This window comes from Colius striatus, chromosome 21, assembly GCF_028858725.1.
Source record: "Colius striatus isolate bColStr4 chromosome 21, bColStr4.1.hap1, whole genome shotgun sequence".
Lineage (NCBI taxonomy): Eukaryota > Metazoa > Chordata > Aves > Coliiformes > Coliidae > Colius > Colius striatus.
This window is the reverse complement of record NC_084779.1, coordinates 9,399,879-9,420,019: the sequence shown is the minus strand read 5'-3', so window position 1 is coordinate 9,420,019 and position 20,141 is coordinate 9,399,879. Positions and strand designations below refer to the sequence as shown.

At 56.7% G+C, this 20,141-nt stretch overlaps 1 protein-coding gene across 5 annotated transcripts in view; it reads left to right on the top strand.

The window, feature by feature from the left end:
• MEGF6 (multiple EGF like domains 6) overlaps nucleotides 1-20,141 on the top strand; it is a 78,481-nt gene that overhangs the window by 55,844 nt on the left and 2,496 nt on the right. For 2 of the 5 annotated variants that reach the window (XM_062012857.1, XM_062012860.1), the window contains 30 exons: nucleotides 265-390; nucleotides 1,175-1,297; nucleotides 1,657-1,779; nucleotides 3,783-3,920; nucleotides 4,662-4,784; nucleotides 5,554-5,676; nucleotides 6,762-6,929; nucleotides 7,143-7,274; nucleotides 7,356-7,484; nucleotides 8,718-8,846; nucleotides 8,930-9,064; nucleotides 9,279-9,413; nucleotides 10,647-10,772; nucleotides 11,715-11,846; nucleotides 12,175-12,303; nucleotides 12,939-13,070; nucleotides 13,410-13,538; nucleotides 14,008-14,136; nucleotides 14,586-14,714; nucleotides 15,447-15,575; nucleotides 15,763-15,891; nucleotides 16,257-16,385; nucleotides 16,644-16,772; nucleotides 17,422-17,553; nucleotides 17,712-17,840; nucleotides 18,399-18,527; nucleotides 18,657-18,785; nucleotides 18,980-19,108; nucleotides 19,509-19,637; nucleotides 19,714-19,839. In XM_062012857.1, the coding sequence (XP_061868841.1) occupies nucleotides 265-390; nucleotides 1,175-1,297; nucleotides 1,657-1,779; nucleotides 3,783-3,920; nucleotides 4,662-4,784; nucleotides 5,554-5,676; nucleotides 6,762-6,929; nucleotides 7,143-7,274; nucleotides 7,356-7,484; nucleotides 8,718-8,846; nucleotides 8,930-9,064; nucleotides 9,279-9,413; nucleotides 10,647-10,772; nucleotides 11,715-11,846; nucleotides 12,175-12,303; nucleotides 12,939-13,070; nucleotides 13,410-13,538; nucleotides 14,008-14,136; nucleotides 14,586-14,714; nucleotides 15,447-15,575; nucleotides 15,763-15,891; nucleotides 16,257-16,385; nucleotides 16,644-16,772; nucleotides 17,422-17,553; nucleotides 17,712-17,840; nucleotides 18,399-18,527; nucleotides 18,657-18,785; nucleotides 18,980-19,108; nucleotides 19,509-19,637; nucleotides 19,714-19,839 (3,909 nt within the window). Of the gene's footprint in view, nucleotides 1-264; nucleotides 391-1,174; nucleotides 1,298-1,656; nucleotides 1,780-3,782; nucleotides 3,921-4,661; nucleotides 4,785-5,553; nucleotides 5,677-6,761; nucleotides 6,930-7,142; nucleotides 7,275-7,355; nucleotides 7,485-8,717; nucleotides 8,847-8,929; nucleotides 9,065-9,278; nucleotides 9,414-10,646; nucleotides 10,773-11,714; nucleotides 11,847-12,174; nucleotides 12,304-12,938; nucleotides 13,071-13,409; nucleotides 13,539-14,007; nucleotides 14,137-14,585; nucleotides 14,715-15,446; nucleotides 15,576-15,762; nucleotides 15,892-16,256; nucleotides 16,386-16,643; nucleotides 16,773-17,421; nucleotides 17,554-17,711; nucleotides 17,841-18,038; nucleotides 18,107-18,398; nucleotides 18,528-18,656; nucleotides 18,786-18,979; nucleotides 19,109-19,508; nucleotides 19,638-19,713; nucleotides 19,840-20,141 lie in introns of those variants that run through there. The other 3 variants (XM_062012858.1, XM_062012859.1, XM_062012861.1) reach the window with 3 other exon arrangements.

Sequence of the window (20,141 nt, the reverse complement as noted above, 5' to 3'; positions counted from 1 at the left end):
TCATCTGGAGAGGCTGTGCCCCAGGTCCCTCTATGGCACAGCCCTGGGTGGGCTCTTACTGGATGCAGAGCAGAGTTTGGCAGCAACAGCTCTCACTGAGCCCACTTCCCAGCTGGGAAGTTCAGCATCAACTTCTCCCTTTAGCCCAGGCTGAACAGGGCCCTGCTTTAGACTCCAATTACAGCACCCACCCTGGTCCTGTGCCAGAGGCTCCTCCAGGTGCTGTTGTTTCTGAGACGAGTGCTCTGTCCCTTTGCCCCGCAGCCATGAACACGTGTGCCCTGAACAACGGCGGCTGCGAACACGAGTGCGTGCAGGTGACGCCGGCGCAGCACCGCTGCCGCTGCCGCCACAACCACCAGCTGCGGGAGGACGGCAGACGCTGCGCCCGTGAGTCCCTCCAGAGCCTCCCCTGGGGCTCTTCTGCAGGGGCAGCTGAGGGAGGGAAGAGTGAGCATCACATACCAAATAGATCAGAGCGTTTCCCTCCAGCAAAATCTCCGCATGTGGCGGCGTCAGGGACGTATTCTGCAGCGTGTTCTGAAAGGCTGGGGAGAGCTGCAGGAGCGTGGCCAAGGCAAATGAAATTGCAGGGAGGCACACACTTCTGAGAAAGGGAAGGAACAGCAGCGTGTCGGGATCTTCTCCCTCTGCTTGCAGACAGCTTTCTGGCTGACCTGCTCTCGGCTGCAGGAGGGACTGAAGCTGAAGGGGATGTAGAGCAGAATCTTCTCATTCATAGCAGTTGGCATTCAAGAAGCAGGAGGAGGGAAGCCTTTAGCTGTGAAGTTGCTAAGGGAAAAGAAACAACAGATATTAAAATGCAGCTGTGGGTTGGGTTTTATAGCATCTGTCCAGCTCCTGGAGCAGGCCAGACATTGGCAAACCTCTTGGTAGGGGCATTTGAAGCAAGTTTGCCAAGCACTTGCTCTGTCACCTCTGTAGAGGAACCTGCCCATGCCAAGCTCCTGCTGGAAAGGCTTCACTCAGATGAGTCTTTTGCAGGATCTCACACCAAGTAAATCCTCCTGCCCGGACAGAGCAGTAAAAGAGCAACAGCAGAGACTTTGTCTGGTGGAGAATGGTCTTTCCTGGCTTGCAGACTCTTTTTTTTAGCTCAGTAAGAGCTAGGACTAGCATGAACTAAGGCTGCCCTTTGTGCTCTGGCCCGCAGTGAGGAACCCCTGCGCCGACAGGAACGGCGGCTGCATGCAGCGCTGCCACAGCCACCGCGGAGCCGCGCGCTGCGACTGCCACCCTGGCTACCGCCTGGCGCCCGACCGCAGGGCCTGCGAGGGTAAGCGCCTGCAGCAGCACCCTGGGACAACAGCCCTCTCCAGGGTGAGGCCCTGCTCAGTCGATGGCAACTGTCAGTGTTTGTGAGTGGGAGGAGGTGAAGCACAGCCTTCCAGAGGCGGGATGCGCTCAGCTCTCTGTCCCGGAGCTCTGCCTGAGTTGTCTGGAACAACACTTGAGTTCCAGGGGATCCCAGTTCCTGGGAAGCTTCCCAGTAATCCTGAACTCCTAATTATTTGTTGGTCTGGACCCCAGTGAAGAATTCAGGGTGCAAAAACCTGGTGAAAACCTTGAAGATAGAGGGACAACTGTTACTGAAAGAATGTTTGTGATTGAACCCGCTTTGCTGGTCTCTTGCAGATGTGAACGAGTGTCTGACAGGCCTGGCCATGTGTGCACACCAGTGTCTCAATACCCAGGGCTCCTTCAAGTGTACCTGTAACCCAGGCTATGAGCTGGGGGCAGATGGCAAGCAATGCTACCGTGAGTACTGCCTGCAGGCCCATCCCAGGCGGGACAGAAGGGCAAGTGCTTGTGCACTGTCCTCTGGGAATTGGTGGGGCCAAGTTACAGCAAACTATCTTGAAGAATTTCACAAGCAGGTCTGGGACTGTTTTCTCTCCCACCAAGATGAAAAAAACCCCTTTGTCTGATCTTTAAAGTTACCGTGAAGCTACTTTTGCTGGTTTAGGCAATTTGTTTGGAGCCATTTGGCTCCAAACAGGCCAAGTTTTGCTCTTGGGGACTTGGTTGGATGGGTTCAGTCAGCTGCAGATGTGTGGCTGAAGGAGGAACTGAGCTAGTGATTGCATCTGCTACCATCAAGAAAATAAACAGTTATGCAAGAATGAGCCAGACTGTCCCTACATCTTTGTTCAGCTCATACACATCAGCAGGGAGATTCCAAAGCAGAACTATCAGCATTTAGCACTTGCAGCCCCCTTACAGACCAAAGCCACCACGGCAGTCCCAGTGCTGGCAGCTGGTGTTACTGGAAGCTGGGGTGCTTCACCTGTGCAACTCTCCCTGGGAGCCAACCAAGGGTACCACAAACCATGCTTTGGAAAGCATCAAACTGGGCAATACGAGGAACTAGACTGCTGATACACTACTTCAGAGCCTAAGCATGCACAGCTTTCTTCCTAGGAACATGGTTTATCTTACACTGCATATTCTGTAAGAAAAATCCCACATCTTGCTTTCACATGCAACTTCACATTGCTTTCAGCTGTTGGGATGGAGATGCCTGATAGCCAGCAAGGCTTACAGAGGATTGAGGTAGGAAGCCAGGTCTATGACTAGTAAATCTCAGCTACCTCCTTACCCATCACTGTGACTATGCAGCAGGGCAGATTACCCTTTGTGGCTTCAGCTAACTAGCCCACAGGTGACAAAAAGCAGAGCTTTATTGCTGCTTGGTCTGTTTTCCCAGAGAAGCCCCTGGTAAGAAATGCCAGCCCTGGAGGGTCTCTTCTGGCAGCAGGGGCAGTGGAAGTACAAACCCCACTCGTGTTCTGACATGGCCCTTCCAGTTGTGAATCACTTCTGTAACCCTTGACAACATCTCTACCTTGGTGCCAACTACAGAATTAAGCAGCCTTCTTGTATGAACAAAGTTTTCCTCTGCCTCTTCTAGTAAGTTCATGCACAACTCTGGCTGATCTTGCATTAATAAGAAAAGGAAAGAGAGGGACTACACTCCTGTTGTGAAATCAGAAACAGTCTTCCACCACAGCACAGCTTCTGTGACAAGCACAGATCCACTGGGAAGCACCAGGCTCCCCTTCCTTCATCCTCCTCAGGTCTGAACACACTAAAAAAACCCTCAAAAACATTCCTCAAGGCAGAAACTGTTTTCCTTGGGGTTTAGGACTATGTCAAAGCACCATGGTGCAAGTTCCTTTAAGGAAGCTTAATTAACTAGACTGAAGTTTACATAAACTTTGCCAAGCTAAGAAGACATATGGCTGCTATTGATGTTTGCACCCACCATTTCTGACATGTCAGTAACTGATGTTTCTAGCTGTAGGCATCTGGATGTTTCCATAGTTAGCTGCATTCTGCTGCTCCCATTTCTAGCTGGCATCAGAACAGCTCTGTAGTTAAGAAAACTGAGCCAACTTTTGGTTGGCAGCACATCCTGCAGCCTGTCAGGAATGGGAACAGTTTTGCCTGCAGTCTGGTTCATCTCAGGGATTGTCCAGACCCTGCTCCCCATCCTGTCCCTAAGAGGCTACACAGGGCGTTGCTGGGATCCAGCCACTTATTTTTATACATCATTTCCCAGCTCAGCAGTGGCCTCTGTGCAAAAAGCTATTTTCATCCTTTCCCCATCCCTTCCCTCCTCAGCAGGGCTGTGTGCACAGGAACATACATGCAAGGAGCTCAGCTGGAAGCTGCGGTGCGGGTGCCCGCTCGAGCACAGCGCCAAGGGAAGCCACAGGGCAGCTGGAGTGTGAGCATCCTAACCAGTGTGCCTTTTCCAGGGATAGAAATGGAGATTGTGAACAGCTGTGAAGCCAACAATGGTGGCTGTTCCCATACATGCCACCACAGCAGCTCTGGCCCAGTCTGTACTTGTAACTTTGGCTATCGGCTTGAAGAGGACCAGAAGACATGCACTGGTAAGGGGAAGGTCCACAGCTCATTCCTGCAAGCACAGCACCATGAGAACCTGTTGTGTGTTGGCCACTGTGTGTAAATGCACCACAAACAGGTTAACAAGGGTAGAAAGAGACGCAAGGTCAGATACTGCTCTACTCAAGGACATCCTCAAACCTCCACTCAAGACCTACTTGGACAGCAAAAGTTGACTTCAGAACCAGTTAGTTTTTCTGTGCTGAAACTGATCTGAGCCATCATTGGCAAAGAGAGAGACTGGCATCTCAGATATCTATAAGCTTAGATACCTATAAGAAGGGATGATGTGCTATCTTACCTGTTATCTGAGCAAGCAACAGTGTCATTTGAGTAAATGGGTGATGTGGAGCAGTCACTGCCAGCCAGGTGTAGTTCATCCTCAGCCACTTCTTAAAGTGGGTGCTAATGAGGAGATAAGGGTGAAACAAACATGTAAATGCTAGAAAGTTGAGGTATGCCTTTTATATTGCACTGCCCTGAGCCCCTTGCAGCAAATAACCTAGTCAGAAACCCAGGATTCATCCCTTGGCTGGGGATCACATTGTCCAGGGTGATCCATTAACTCATTTCAAGAGGAAACCAAGAGTACCAGCCCAGCCTTTGGCAAGCATGCACAGACCAGTAAAAGCTCACCAGAACTAGTCCCAGAGCCACTTTAACAAGTACTGTCACCGCTGCAAAGCAAGATGTGCATTAACATCCACTGCCCTTTGGTTTCTATTTAGATATCAATGAGTGTGACAACGGTTCTCACTGTTGTCAGCAAGACTGTTACAATTACCCTGGAGGCTACGAGTGTGCCTGCTCTGCAGGATACAGGCTCAGCACAGATGGCTGTGGCTGTGATGGTAAGCAGAGACAGCAACTGTGCTCCTGCAGCTCAGCAAGAGGCTCGCATGGAACCCGCTCCTCTGCCTGCATTTCTGCTTTGCCAGCCTCCTCGGTTTGCTCACTGTTAGAGCAGCCCAGCTGTTCTAATGCAGACACTAAGGGAAGGGTAGCAGTGGGGCTTTTGGACAGACTGAATTCAACTCATGATAACTCAAGGCTGGTTCAGGTCTCACTCTGTTAACCTGCAGAGACCGTTTGATGTTCAACCTGAGGGCAACACTGCCCATCATTCTCCCTCAAGAGCTACAGGCAAATAAAAGTGTCTGTATTAAATACAGCTAAGACAATGACTAACACAACCTTTTAATAAAGGGAGCAAGAACTTGTCCTACCTGGTTGCAGACACCCAGGCACTTCTTCCAGTTTCTCCCAGCTCATACCAGTTTTCCTGCCAGCTCTCTGATGAGTCACCTTCTTAGCATAAAGAATTTGGGGTTTTTTCCTCCTCATGAATTGTTCTAATTACCAAAGTTCTCCAATAACATTTCACAGGTGAAACTCTAAGCTTGCCCACCTCTTTCTACACAATTAGTGACAAAGAGCTGAAACATGGTGTTTTGAAACCCAGAGGTCCCTGAAACCCAGGAGTAGTCTCACTCCCTTTTTCACTCTCATGGCTTCACTAACTAGCTGCCAGCCTGCTTGTGGTCTGTGGGCAGGAATATCTCTGTGCCCCTGGCTGCACAGAGGCCCTGCTCCCATGACACTGTCCCCTGTGTTTTTCAGATGTGGATGAGTGCTCCTCAGGCAATGGTGGGTGTGAGCACACGTGCCAGAACCAGCTCGGCTCCTTCCAGTGTGGCTGTGAGATCGGGTACAGACTGGCTGAGGACCGAAGAAGCTGCATCTGTGAGTGTGACAACCAGGGCTCCCCCAGGCACAAGCCCCCTGCACAGGGCTCCCAGGAGCAGCAGCTCCTTCCTGCACACCACAGCAGTCACCGCTGTTAGCAGTGGAACTGACACACCTCACTAGTGGAAAGCTTTCCCCCTGACAGAGCCAATCCTGTTTCAGCCACATTACACAGCATTTTTCAAGGAAGTGTAGGGGATTTTGGTACAGCTACACTTAAAATAGTCTGCAGTGATGGCTCCCCCATTAACCAGAGAACCAGAACTCTTCCCAGGCACCAGCCTCTACAGTTTTTCCTTGCAAGAAATAACAGATTTGTCTTTTTGAAGCAGTAACATCTTTTTCCCACCATTAAATTCACCATTACCAAACTTACTGGCTTCAGAGAGCAACCAGCACCTCACCCTTCATCCCATGCTCTCCAGGAGCAGCACTCAGATCCCTGGAAAGGCTTCATGAGGTCTAGGAGGAGCAGAGCAGCACTAAATACTCCTCTACCCAGGCAAAATAATTGAGCCTGCTCCCCCTCCATGGCTTTATTGGCCTCTGCAGCCCCTGCCCTGGCTCACAAGTGTTCCTAGGCTTGGGTGATTGCCTATCTTTTAACCCTTGCCTGCCCTGCAAGAGACACCTGTAGCTGTACCTGATACTCTCCTCAAAAGCAGAACCAAGCTGCAGTGCATTGCTTAATTATGTTAAACAAGACTGCTCATCTTCCAGAGAAGAATTCACTCACCTGAAACGCAAATGGCTCTGTCAGAAAAGCAGCAGGGCAGAGGTGACAGGATGACTGAGCTCAGCCACCTGAGAAGCCAGAGCTGTCTGCCAAGGTCAAAGCATTGCCCATAGATTTTGAAGTCACTTATCTGTGCCCACTTGAGCCAAAACAAATGAGCAAACAAGGTGCAAGCGATGTCAATTCAGATAGCGGCCAGTGGTGCAAATGATGCCAAGTCAGACGCGCCAGCCCTGTACAGATACTTCTGCTGTCTCTTATTGCAGAGGTTCTGTCCTACCAGTCACCCCTCAGAGACCTTGCTTGGTCCCCACTGATGTTGTCCCCTCTGTGACTGCTTCCCCAGCTCTAGAGGAGGCCGTGGAGGCTCTGGATGGCCGGCGCCCCGTCATCCGCCCGGTGCCTCACGTTGCAGTGCTGCGGGATGAGTTCACGCAGCTCTTCAGTGATGACTACGAAGAGGAGGAGGAAGAGATGGAGGCGAGAGGAGAACATACACTTTCAGAAACATTTGGTGGGCATTTTGCAGTGCTGGTAAATGATATACTTTGCTTGGAAGCCTGCAGGATAAATCAGGTGTGCTGGGTTTGTGTTTGGTGATTGTACCCACGAGACCTTTGCTGTGCACACAAACCTGGTACAATACGGGTACAGTGCTGCCCGAACCCTCGGAGATGCCGAGGCAGCCGTGGGGAAGGCGTGTCACCCCCAGCTCCTCTCGTTGCAGTCTGCCTGGAGCACACGTTCGGGCCCGACTGCAGCCTGACGTGCGAGGACTGCCGGAACGGAGCCGCCTGCAATGCGGAGGGGACGGGCTGCGACTGCGCGGCGGGATGGACCGGCCTCCTCTGCAACCAGAGTGAGTGGCTGCGCTGAGGCAGCGGCACTGCACGGGCCCCCCGCAGCTGCCTCAGCATCCCCTCTCTCTCCCTCGGCCCAGCCTGCCCAGCGGGTACCTTCGGGAGGAACTGCAGCCAGACCTGCGGCTGCCAGAACGGCGGCACCTGCGAGCCCAGCACCGGCACCTGCCGCTGCCCGCCCGGCGTGGCTGGGGAGCTCTGCCAGGAGGGTAAGCACACAGCTCAGTCACCCGTGCTGCTGGGGGCCAGGTGCCCACCAAGTCCTTCTATCACACCTCTCCTCAACTGGACAGGGCAGAGAGAAATGTAACGTTACTGTCATGGGCAAAGTAGACTCCAAAAACCCCCACCTCTGTGATGAGGCCCCAAAATCACCTTTGCAGTCCCTGTTTGCTTCCCAGCAATGACCATGGGCAATTACCTCTTATTCTGGACATCCAGTGGTGGACACAGAACAGTGTCAGAAACAGATGTTCAGTGGTAAATGTACAGGAGGTGTTTTCTGCTGAAGAACAACCAAAGCTTTGAGAAGTCCTGACCGCAGCAGCTACCTGAAGGAGGCGGCTGTTGATGGGTTTTTTTTCCTTCACTCTCAAAGAGTTAAAATCTGGGACACATCATCTAAAAACACAGAAAGGGTGAGACAATAAGAGATTCAGACAAAATAACTCCAGACAAAGGATTGGGAGCATATGGGAACTATTACTGAAGGAAGAGCCTGAAGCAGGACGTAAGTGAATGCAAGAGAGACCCCAGCCTTTTACTTCTGTAAGCAAGAGGTGATTGAGTGGTACAGGGAATAAAACAGGGAGGTGAGATAAAAGTCAACAATGAAGAGCTGACTGTTGTCCCAGGGTGGCATTTCCTCTGCCTACACTGTGCTTTTCTCACCCTATGGGAGAAGGCACGTGCTGCCTGGACAGCTTTCTGCTGACAGTCTGCCTGCCATGTGCTCCTAATAGTAACTTCTTCAGCAAAACAAAGAACAATTATTTTATTCCCTTAATAGTGCAAATATCCCTGTTGTTTATCAATAGGAATGGCCTCATGGATTACTTGACTTCTTGGAGCTCACCCAATGTTCCCATTTCAAGCGGGGTGGGAGCTGCTGGGAGCCTTGAGGCACCTCGTAGGGCTGGAGAGTAGCAGCACCTGCAGTGGCCTCTGACACACTGCAAGGACAGGAGCACTGGCTGCTGAGGCGACCTGGTTTGGGGCTGATGAAGGGAATCTGATCATTTAAATCATTACCTTAGTGCACAGAGACTGGAGCGGGTTCCTGGTCAGAGCAGAAGCCAGCCCTTTCAGCACTCGCCCTGCCTGGCGTCAGCTCTGACACGTGCACAGCTTTGATTTCAGTGTGTTTTTCCTGTGTCCTGCTGGTGATAAAATGACAGGCTGAAATTGGCTCATCTTCCCCGAAAATGCCTCTGTATTCCTAGGGTGCCCTAAAGGATTCTTTGGGAAACACTGCAGGAAAAAGTGCAACTGTGCCAACCGGGGCCGGTGCCATCGGATTTACGGAGCCTGCCTGTGCGATCCCGGCCTGTACGGGCGCTACTGCCACTTGGGTACGTGAGTCCTCGCCCGCTGTGCCGGGCAGGCGCCAGCCTCCCTGCGGGCTCCCTGACCAGCTCTTGCCCCCTGTGTGCAGTTTGCCCCAGGTGGGCATTCGGGCTGGGCTGCTCCGAGGAGTGTGACTGCGAGCAGCGCAACACGCGCGACTGCGACAAGAGGGACGGCTCGTGCCGCTGCAAACCCGGCTACCGCGGCAAGCGCTGCCACAACAGTGAGTCACCCGGCCACTCACCCACCTGCCCCCTTTCTCCTCACACAGCCTCCTTCCCCTTGGCTCATTTTATGGGGGGCTGCTTTCCAGCCCACCGTGCCCGGCCGTGGCTCAGGAGGCTGCTGGGCACTCGTCACTGCCGGCTGGGGCTGCCCACGCTTCCCCGGTCTGACAAGTAATGCCAAACTGGTCTATTTCCTTGTGCTGTGAACAGCCTGTGAGCCTGGCTATTACGGGGATGGCTGCCAGAAGAAATGTAGCTGCCCTCCTGAAGCATCGTGTGACCATGTCACCGGAGAGTGCCAGAAGGAGTGTCCCCCAGGCTACCACGGGGACAACTGTGACCAAGGTAAGGCCAGAGCCCTGCAAAGCAGCTCTCAGCCTGCTCCGAGCTCATCACCCTGGGGAATAACAGCTTGTGCCAACCTTGGAGATGACCAAGGACTGAAAAGCCGGTGGTTGCCTCTTGTGAGGTTGTCTCCTCCTGAATCACAGTTCAGCTGCTCGGATCCAACAGAAAATGCAAGAGGTTGGACATTCAGGTCCACACTTGAAGACAGGCTGCGTTGAGGCCTGCAGTGTCAGCATCTGTAATCCCACAAGTTTCTGCACCCATCCACTCTCAACCCAGAAGTTACAGCTATTAACCTGATTAAACTGCTGGCACATGATTATCTTGCATAACGCCACAACTGCCAGAATGTAGCCCGGCTGTCTGTCAGGGCACAGGCTGCAGAGGGTCACACACAGTTCCCGTGCAAGCGAGTTCCAGCAGAGCTAAATGGTGTGAGGAGGAGAGAGGTGACTGGCTTCCACAGGGCTTTGCCCCTCGTGGGGGTCGTGGCAGCCCCCACTCCCCACTCCAGCAGCCCCAGAGCTGCCCCAGAGCCCCGTGGTGCCCCGGTGGGTGCAGCGCTGCCGGCTGGGAGAGCTTTAAAAAGAATAAGAAAGGAGCTGAAGCCTGTAGGGGGGAGTCACAGGAAATAACACAAATATTTGTATAGAAATAGTAGGCTCTTGGCTGTTGTCGGGATCTGGAAATTATTAAAGGGTGAAGACAAACATCTGCCATCAATTAGCAAAGAGGAGGAATAACAAAACCTCCCGTGTGTCAGGATGTGTGCTGGTGTGCTCTCCCTGCAGGGCTCCTGAGTGCTGGTGCGTTTGCATCTGCCCAAGCCTTATGGACCAAAAAGGGCTGCAAGTGTGGAGCTCCTCTGGGAGACTCCAGCAGGAGTTAAGGGTTTTGAGTCTGAGGCTCTCAGTCTGCATGTAATGAGCTACTGCTGTGTCACAGGTACAAAGAGCAAACCTGGCATCAGCACTACCACCACCTGTGAGTGAGATGCTCCTTCATTATTGCTTTACATCAGTGTACGTGCTGTAATCCTTGCTGCTTCTCAGAGGCAATGGCTGGAGGCTGCAGGTGCCCAGTGTGGCTACCAGAGCAGTCCCATCCATGCCTGTGAGCTCAGCCTGCCCTGCAGCACGGGAACCACGGGCAGCTGAGCTCAGCGAGCTGGAGGTGTGAGTGGGTCAGGCCCCTCAGGACAGGCAGGCTTCCCACTGCTGTTTCCCACAGAGTGCCCAGAGGGGACGTTTGGAGCAGGCTGCCAGGAGTCGTGCTCCTGCCAAGGAGCCCCCTGCGACCGCAGCTCGGGGCAGTGCCGCTGCCAGCCCGGCTGGACGGGACACGACTGCGCCCAAGGTGAGCAGGGACCAGCTGCAGCCAGGCACGGACACAGGCCTGGAGCTGATGGGGGGGAGGTTACTTCTGCCTTAAATTAATTTTGAAAACATTCAAGTGCAATTAGAGTAATTTTCATGGAAAACTGGGAAAAAGCAGCTTTTGCTGGTGAGTCTGAAACAATAAACTCATCTGGCTTAGCTCTGCTGCTGAGGCTGAGTGACGTGCAAGTAAACACAGGCAGGAAGAAAGGTGGGTCTTGTCTTCAGTTGTTGCAGTCCTTAGCACAGGAAAGCAATTTTTCTCCCCTGATGCATGTTTTTAATTGCCCTCACCATATTACCCTTTAACTGCTGGAAAACTAAAGAATCCTAAATTAGACACTTGTACGTGATTATAGAGTATTACAGCAGCTGGGAGATGTGAGTCAGGTAGAGATGGTCCTGCTCCTAGTAGTTTGAGCAATAAAACCACGTGTGCACAGTGCTTACCCTGCATTTTGAACTGACCTTTTTTTCCCAAGCCCTGGAGCAGTTAAACGAGGACTCTTGCTGCAGTTTTAGCCATTGTTAGCCTTTTGCTTCTCTTTTGAAACTAGAAGCAGACCTGGGCCTGCTGACTAACGTGCTGTCCAGCAGTGTGCCAGCAGCTGAGAGGCCCCTTTGCCAGCAACACCATTTCCTAGCAAGGAGCCCTTGTAGCTCCCTACGAGTAGATGCAAATCCAAAATGGACATGAAAGTGCTGGAGCGAGGTCAGAGTAGCACTTACCAGGGCTCACACGCTGCTTGTGAAACAGACAAAGCGAATTGTCCCCGCCAGCAGCCACGTGTGGCCAAAAAACAGTCCATGTTTTGCGTGAGGCACAGTCGTGAGAAAGGGAACGTGATGCCGTGCCCCAGCAAACTGCCATTTCCCTCAGATCCTCACGTCTGAGCGTCCTCTCTCTGTGCCCACGCTGCAGCTTGTCCCGAGGGCCGCTGGGGCCTGGGCTGCCAGGAGATCTGTCCCGACTGTGCCAACAACGGCAGCTGCGACGCGGCCACCGGAGCCTGCCTGTGCCCGCCCGGCTACACCGGGCACCGCTGCCAGGACGGTGAGTGCTGCCAAGCCGGGGTGGTGCGGGCGGCGTGGCAGAGGCTCCAGCCGTCAGCCGGGCACTGCTGCACCCAGGGCTCAGCGCTGGGCACGGGCCCCTTGCCTCGCACGCTGGGGCACGGGCTGGGTTCTTCCCTGGAAGCCCCTCTAGCGCTGTCTCCACTGCGGTGACGCTGGCAGCGGCAGAAGGGCAGGTAGAGCCCCGAGCCGCTCGTCCTTCTCAGCCCACAGCGGAGTGCACGTGCTCAGGGGAGCAGTAGCATGGTCCCTGTGGGCTTTGTCAGAGGGCAGCCCTGCAGGCACTCAGCCCCAGTCTGCCTTGGCAGTGTGTCCTCCGGGCTGGTTTGGCCCAGGCTGCCAGCTGAGCTGCAGCTGTGGCAACGAGGGACATTGTCATCCTGTGACGGGGACATGCAGCTGCGCACCCGGCTGGACAGGGCACAACTGCCAGAGAGGTATTGTACCCACTGCTTGCTGCCCTTCATAGAGAATCCTTTTGGTTGGAGAACACCTTTAAGACCATTGATTCCAACTACTAACCTCATTCTGCCAAAAACACCACTAACCCCTGGCCCTCAGCACCTCAGCCCCACGGCTTTGGGATCCCTCCAGGGCTGGGCACTGCCCCAGCTCCCTGGGCAGCCTGGCACAGGGGCTCGCACCCCTCTCAGGGAAACAGTTCTGCCTCAGCTCCAATCTCAACCTCCCCTGGGGCAACTTGAGGCTGTTTCCTCTTGTTCTGTCACTTGTTACTTGGGAGAAGAGACGCCCACAAGTGACAGACTTGTGCAAGTCAGCACTGTCATTTGCTTTGCTGTCACCCTGTGCCTCTGCCAGAATAAAACCTCTCTGAAATCCTTCAGGTTCCTCTGCTCTGTCCTGCCTGTGCTGCCGTTCTGTCAGGGGCTGACTTGCAGCATCCGTTCACATCAAATACTACCACAGAGCCCGCTCTCACTGCCCCGTGGGGTGTTCTGGGGATCCTTCTGTCCAAGGGAGCCCCTGTAATCGGTGGGGATGGGCCCTCTGAGGAGCAGCCAGTGCTGTGCAGAGCCCCAGCCCCTGAGGTGGGTCCCATCCTGTGTTGCAGCCTGTGATGCTGGGCGCTGGGGCCCCGACTGCGCCCACACCTGCAACTGCAGCAACGGCGATGGGAGCTGCAGCGCGGAGACGGGCCAGTGCATGTGCCAGGCCGGCTACACTGGCAGCCGCTGCCACAACAGTGAGTGCCCTGGCTGGGGCTTGGCATGGCAGAGGCAGCAGGCAGGGCAGCCAGGAGCCTCTGAGGGCAGCGGGGGAAGCTGTGCTGCAGGCTTGTCCAGCAGTGCTGCTTGGCTCAGTCACAGCAGTTCAGTCCCCGTGCCCTGTCTGCGATGCCCAGGTCCTGCCCAGGGCGGGTGGGTGCCACGGGCACACGTTGGGTAGAGCCACTGTCCTCATAAAAAAGCAACTGCCAGATGCTGTTATTTGCATTCTGAACCTGAGCTCCTGCCTTAGCAGCACGTCCTGGGGTCGCCAGGCAAGGACAGGCTCCTCAGTCTCGTTTGCTTCTGCTTGTTAGAGTGCCCAGAGGGATGGTTTGGGCTGAACTGTCGGCACCAGTGTCAGTGTGAGAACGGGGCTGCCTGTGACCACGTCAGCGGGGCCTGTACGTGCAGCCCGGGCTGGCGAGGAACCTTCTGCCAGCAGGGTGAGTGCCCTGTGCCCGGGGACCCAGCACTGCCAGCAGCTCCCACGGATCACAGTCTGCTGGTCTGACCCTGGTACTGCAGAGAGAGTCCCTTGGGAGGGTGATGGGGAAAGCTGCCTGTCCACAAGCTGCTCAGGCTCTGGGTTCCATTCTGAAAGGAAAAGGTCTCAGAAAAAAACCTAGCAGAGTGTAACAAAGAGTAAATGCACAGCTGCCTGTGTGTGCACACAGGTCTGGCTCCCACACCAACCTTATGGTCAGAAACCTAGTGCCATTGCTCTCTGATGCACCCCAGCTCTCTCCTGTACCTTGCATGTCCACAATGGACAGGCTTCCAACATTCTGCTGGGGGAGAGCCATGTGCAGGTGGCTGTCACACTGGTGTGGCATTGGACCAGCAGAAAAGGCTGGGGGGTTTCCAGCTCTCTGTATAGGCATTTAGTGGGGATTTCTCCTTTGTTCTCTGCAGCCTGTCCTGATGGGTTTTATGGGCTGGAGTGCCGGGAAGCCTGCAACTGCCTGAATGGTGCCCGCTGTGACCACACAACGGGCCAGTGCCACTGTGCCCCAGGCTGGACCGGCCCCCACTGCGGCCAGGGTAGGTGTCTGCAGCCTGGCACAGCTGGGGTGGGATGGAGCAGCCTCTGCAGGCCCCTCCTGTCTCCTGCTTCCTAGGGATCAGAGGTTTGGGTGGCTGTTCTGTGCTGCAGAGGAGCAGTTTGGTTTTGGAGAGGGACTGGGAGCCTCTGGCTGAGCATGTTACAGTTGAGTATAATGAGGGCTTGGGCATCCAGAAAAACACTTCCCACACTGTTAAAACGCTGTGCCGTTGACAGTAACAATGGTGTGGGTGTTTGGCTGTCAGCCACCTGCAGCACTCAGCTCTTATTTCCCCACAGCACCATTAAACCCAACGTCCAGGGCCGGCCAGAGCAGCCACATGTGGGTTCCTCTCCCAGACAAGTGCACTTGGGAGGGTTATCGGGAGTGTGGCTGATGCATTTGAGGCCTGCTACCTAACAGCTCCCTGCTTCTGCTCCCATGCAGCGTGCCAGGAGAACAGGTACGGTGAGAACTGCAGCCAGACATGCAACTGTTCCAATGACAGCACCTGCCACCACGTCAGCGGCCGCTGCCTCTGCGCAGCCGGCTGGACGGGACCCACGTGCCAGCAAGGTACCGCTTCCTGCTCACCTCCTAACCCAGACCTTCTGCTTCCTCTGCCACTGCGGGTTAAAGATGCCATTTCTCTGGGTGGGCTGGAGTTTCCAATGGAGTAGCAGCTACAGAAAGCGGAGACAGAGGCAAAGCAAGGCCAGGTTACAACTAAGACTGTCCTTAGCGGTGCTGAGCTTCCTGGCTCCAGGAGCACCAGAAGTGGCAGTGATGTGCAGTTTTGTGGCAGCACTGGGAGGAGCAGCCTGATCACCCACTGCCCCAAGTCAGTGCTGCCTCTTCAGCACAGCTCTGCCAAGCTGCACAGGGGAACATGTGCTTAAACAGCCTTTTTTCTCTGCCAAGCACTGGCACTGTCTGGATCCAGGAGAGCAGGATGTTCTGCAGGTCAGCACTGAAGGCTCTGGCTACCAGCTGAGCATCTCTCCTGGCTACTGAACTTACCCATCCTCCTCTTTTCTGTATTGGCCAGCACCACAGCTAGGAAAGAGATGAGACACCCCATGGCCTGTGTCCTCACTGCCTCTTACCTCAGCTTCAATTCCAGATGTCTTTATGTGGGCAGCTAAAGCAGCCCCTGGGAGTCCTTGGCTCCTCTCCCTGCCTCTCATTCTGAGCACTTAAAGGCCTCATTTTACATCAGGCCTCCTCCACCTATGGCTCTGGCAGGCTCAGGAGGGTGATATTTGCACTGAGCTCTGACAGGGGCCGTTAGACCTGCTTTTCCCACAGCGTGCCCGATGGGTTTCTACGGGGAGAGCTGCTGGCAGCGCTGCCTGTGCCAGAACGGCGGCACGTGTGACCCCATCACCGGGCTGTGTGCTTGTCCCGAGGGCTGGACCGGGCTGGCCTGCGAGCTGGGTGAGCAGCGGGGCTGGCAGGGGCTGGGTGGCAAGCTGGGGTGGTGGAGGCACCCAGAAACAGGCACTGCCACAGACATACAGCATCTCAGCCTCATTCTCCTCCAGAGGCAGGGGGTGTGGGTGCTGGTGGGTCTGGGGGCTGCGGGTGCTGGGCAGAGCCTCACACTGTGCCTTGTCCCTCGCAGAGTGCGCAGAGGGCCGGCACGGGCCGGGCTGCCGGGAGCACTGCGGGTGCCAGCACGGGGGGCTCTGCGAGCGGCGCGGGGGTCGCTGCCTCTGCCAGCCCGGCTGGACGGGACACAAGTGCGAGAGCCGTAAGTGGGGCACGGGGGGTCCTGCCCGTGGGTACACAGCAGTGCCCTGGTGCTGCACAGATGGGTTTAAGCAAAGACATAAAGGTGGGGTTTGTGAGAGCTCACGGGGGCCGTGGCTCTGGCTGCGTGCCCTGGCACTGCCCCTCCTGTGCTTTCTGCCCTCCCCAAGGCTGTGGTGCACACGAGGGTCAGCGTGTCTGGACCTTCCTGGGCTGGCAGAGGCCACCGCTCCTGTCACAGCAGAGCTCTGGCTTGGCAGGAGAGGGACACCAATAAAGCCAAGCGTGTGCCTACAGAGACTGCTGTGAGAAAAGCCCCCACATTGCTGTTTTTGTGTAACTCGTGGTCTCTTTGCCCCTCTGAAGCTTGTCCAGAGGGGCTGTTCGGGGCACTCTGCCAAGAGCACTGCGACTGTGGGGACAACGTCTCGTGCCACCACGTCACCGGCGCCTGCGACTGTCCCCGGGGCTGGAGGGGCCGGCGCTGCGAGAAAGGTGAGAGCACCAGGGCACTGCTAGGCACAGCCCGGCCGGGGCCAACCAGGGCCCTGCCAAAGGCCGGCAAGGAGAGGAGCTTCATTTTTAACAAGAGTTCTGAGGAGCTGCCAGGCTTTGAGGAGGGGGCGCTGCAAAAGCTGCTGCCTGTCTGGCTCAGCACCACGTGCGGGAGCCAGGCTCTGGGTGCTCTCGGGCATTAGCAATGGCTCAAAGGGCACTCAGGAGCCCTCCCTGTCCTTGCTTGTTCCCCCACAGCCTGCCTGCCGGGATCCTTCGGGAAGAGCTGCGCCGGGCGCTGCGCCTGCCCCCAGGGAACCCCGTGCGACCACGTCAGCGGCCAGTGCGGGTGCCCACCCGGCCGAGCCGGGCCGGCCTGCGACAAGCGTACGCAGAGGGCAGCCGGGCTCTCGGGGGATGGAGAGGGGCTGCAGAGGGCAGTTGGGCTCTCAGGGGGCTGCTGACAGGTGCTGGGAACGGGATGGGTCAAGTGCTGCAGGAAACAGAAGGGAGAAAACAAACGCCCCCTGCCCAAGAGTGAGCTGTGCCAGGGAGCGACTCGCGCTGTGGCAGCTGGGTGGGTGCCCGCAGAGCGGTCAGCACAGCACAGGGAGCCAAGTGGGGAGTCAGAGCTATGGATTTAACCCAAGGATAGCAATAAATCAGTACTACAAGGAGCTCCTGTGGGTATGAGCAAGTCTGGAAGAGCCAGTGGCACGTGAGCACATTCCTTACCTGGAGGACAGGGGAGTATGTGCCATGTCTCAGGGATCTGAGGGCAGGTAGGGCTGGCACTGCAAAGGGCATCCGATGTCTTTAGGTACTCGGGTTTCTTTTCAATCCAAGTCTTCCCTGGAGCCAAGGAACCACTTGCCTGAGGCTCACTTTGCTTATGGGGTGGCAGAGAACTTTCACTGTCATAAAAGGCTTCCTAAATCCTGGCTTAAAACGAAAAGAGAAAAGCAATCCTGCACAGAGGGGTGGGACAGGTCCTGCTCCGGGCTCTGGGTCACCCGGGTGCCCTCTCTCCCCACAGCCTGCCTGCCAGGGACCTTTGGCGAGGGCTGTGCTCACAGCTGCCAGTGTGCCGGAGCCACCCAGGAGTGCCACCCCGTCAGCGGGGCCTGCGTGTGCGCCCCCGGCTTCCACGGGCCCAGCTGCCAGCTGGGTGAGTCCTGCTGCTGCTTCACGGGCCTCTGAGCTCCCAGCAGAGCCGTCGGTCTCCTCCCCGACCGAGCGGAATCCACACGGTGCGTTTCCCACCGTGCCTGGCTTCCTCCTCCTCCTCCTTTCCAGCACCGAACCTTGCGTGTCCCGTCCCCACAGAGTGTCCCCCTGGCTGGTACGGCCGGGGCTGCAGCAGCCGGTGCAAGTGCCAGAACGGGGGCCTGTGCGACGCTGCCACCGGGACGTGCCGCTGCCCCGACGGCTTCATCGGCGCCGACTGCGGCATCGGTGAGCGCCCGCGGGGCCACATCCTGCTCAGGGCCGGGCTGCTGAGCCCTCAGGGGTCTCACAGGGTCACTCACCTCGTCCTGCCCTGCTGCCAGCGCTGCCCTCCCCGCCTCGGCGTGCCCCGTGCCGTGCCAGTGCAGCTGCAGCTCGTCTCCCTTGTGCTCTGGCTGAACCACACAAACCTTTTCTTGTGGACAGCAAATTAAACACGAGCAGCAACGTGTCCTGGTGGCCAGGAAGGCCAGTGGCATCCTGAGGCGTGTCCAGCAGGTCGAGGGGAGTTCTCTTCCCGCTCTGCTCTGCCCTGGTGAGGCCACATTATGCCAAAAGGATTTCTCCTTGTGCCACACCAGCCTGTTGCAGGCTTTCTGCTAACAGTGTTTCCCTCTCCCAGCACAAGGAAACCACAGAGCCCTTTCCCCACTCTGCAGCCCCGCTCAGTCCTGCCCCCGCAGCGCTTTGCTCACCTGCCGTGGCGAGGCCCTTCCCCTCCAGCCCCGAACACGGGCAGCTGGGCTCCGGTGTGGCCGAGGCAGCTGAAGGTTTTCCTCCCTGCAGCTTGTCCCTCCGGTCGCTACGGCAGGGACTGTGCCGGGCTCTGCTCCTGCGGGGAAGGTGCCACCTGCCACCACGTCACCGGGCACTGCGAGTGCCCCCCGGGCAGAACGGGGCGCGCCTGCGAGCAAGGTACACGTTCACTGGGGATCCTGCGGGCATGTCAGGGCACGGAGGCGGCACAGGAAGGGGTTTCCTTGCCCCACAGCCTGTGTGCGCCTCCGTGGGTGCCGGTGCCCATGCCGCTGCTGTGCCCCACAGGCTGCGGCGCGCAGCGGTTCGGGCCGGGCTGCCGGCAGAGCTGCTCCTGCCAGAACGGGGGCCGCTGCCACGCTGCCGACGGCTCCTGCTCCTGCCCGCCCGGCTGGACGGGCAAATCCTGCCAATTAGGTAAATCTGGCTGGGCTGCCTTGTCCTGCGCCGGCCTGGGAACCACGCAGCTGGCTCAGCGTGGTTTCATACTGGGTCCAGTTTCTGTTGCCCCGTCTGCGCCTCCTGCCGTATCACACCTCCAGGAAGGCAGGAGCGGGGCTGGGCGCCTCTCGCTGGGTGCTGAGCAGCTCTGCCACCGCCTCTTCCCTCAGAGTGCCCGCCGGGACGGTACGGAGCCGACTGCCAGCTCCCCTGCCCCTGCCTGCACAACGCCACCTGCGACCCGGCTACGGGAGCCTGCCGCTGCTCTGCCGGCCACTACGGGCCCCTCTGCCAACACCGTGAGTTGTGGCAGCAGAAGCTTTGCAAGGGGGAGGCGTGGTGTCCAAAGCCCATCCAGAGAGCAGGACCATTGGCCTAAGGAGTGACCACTGGGGTCACACACGGGGCTGCATGCACCCATAGGCTCTTCCTTTCTAACTGCTGTTGGCAGCAAACCCTTCCCAGGCAGCAGGAGTCGGTGCAGAGGTCATTTCTATTGTGTGCATGAGACCACTGCACAGAGAGGAGCCGTTCCAAGGCAGCTCTGAGCTTAGTGCTGGGTAGCTGTGCTCTGATCATGAGAGAGAGCAAAGCTCACTGCTTCTCTCTGGTGGGCTGATGGAGGCTTTGCTGCAGAGGCTCATCTACAGCTGAGCCTGAGTTCAACCCACCTGTGCTTTACTGAGCTCTCCCTGCCAGGCTGTGCCCCAGGATTCCACGGAGCCGGCTGCCGGGAGCTCTGTGACTGTGAGCACGGGGCAGGATGTGACCCGGCCACCGGCCGCTGCCGCTGCCCCGCGGGGCTGAGCGGGGAGCGCTGCCAGACAGGTACCAGCCCCCTCCTCCCCTTCCCCTGGGAACAGCCCTGGTAGGGCCTGTGCCCTGTCTCACCTCTCCAAAACAGGCTGCAGGGAAGGAACTTTCGGCGAGGGATGTCGGCAGCTCTGCGACTGCGGCAGCGCACCCTGTGACCCGGCCACGGGGCGCTGCCGCTGCCCCCCGGGCAAAACCGGCCTCAGGTGCAGCTCAGGTGAGTCGAGACACAGCTTGGGATGGTGAGAAAGGGACTGTGCAAAAGGAGTGTTTCCGGTAGGTCAGAAGCCCAGTCCTGAAATGCATACAAAAACCACCTCATTAGAGCTAAATTCCTGTGGAACGGGACTTTCTTCTGTGTGTGTCCCTCAGTGAGAGGGCATCTGGACACTGGTGGGCACCTCTCCTGCCCTTGTAGTCAGATCCAAATGCAAATGCTGCCCCAGCCTCTAGTGCCTGTTCAGTTAAGATGGCCAGGATCAAATGCAGAAGGGACACTGTTGGCCTGGGGATGCTGTG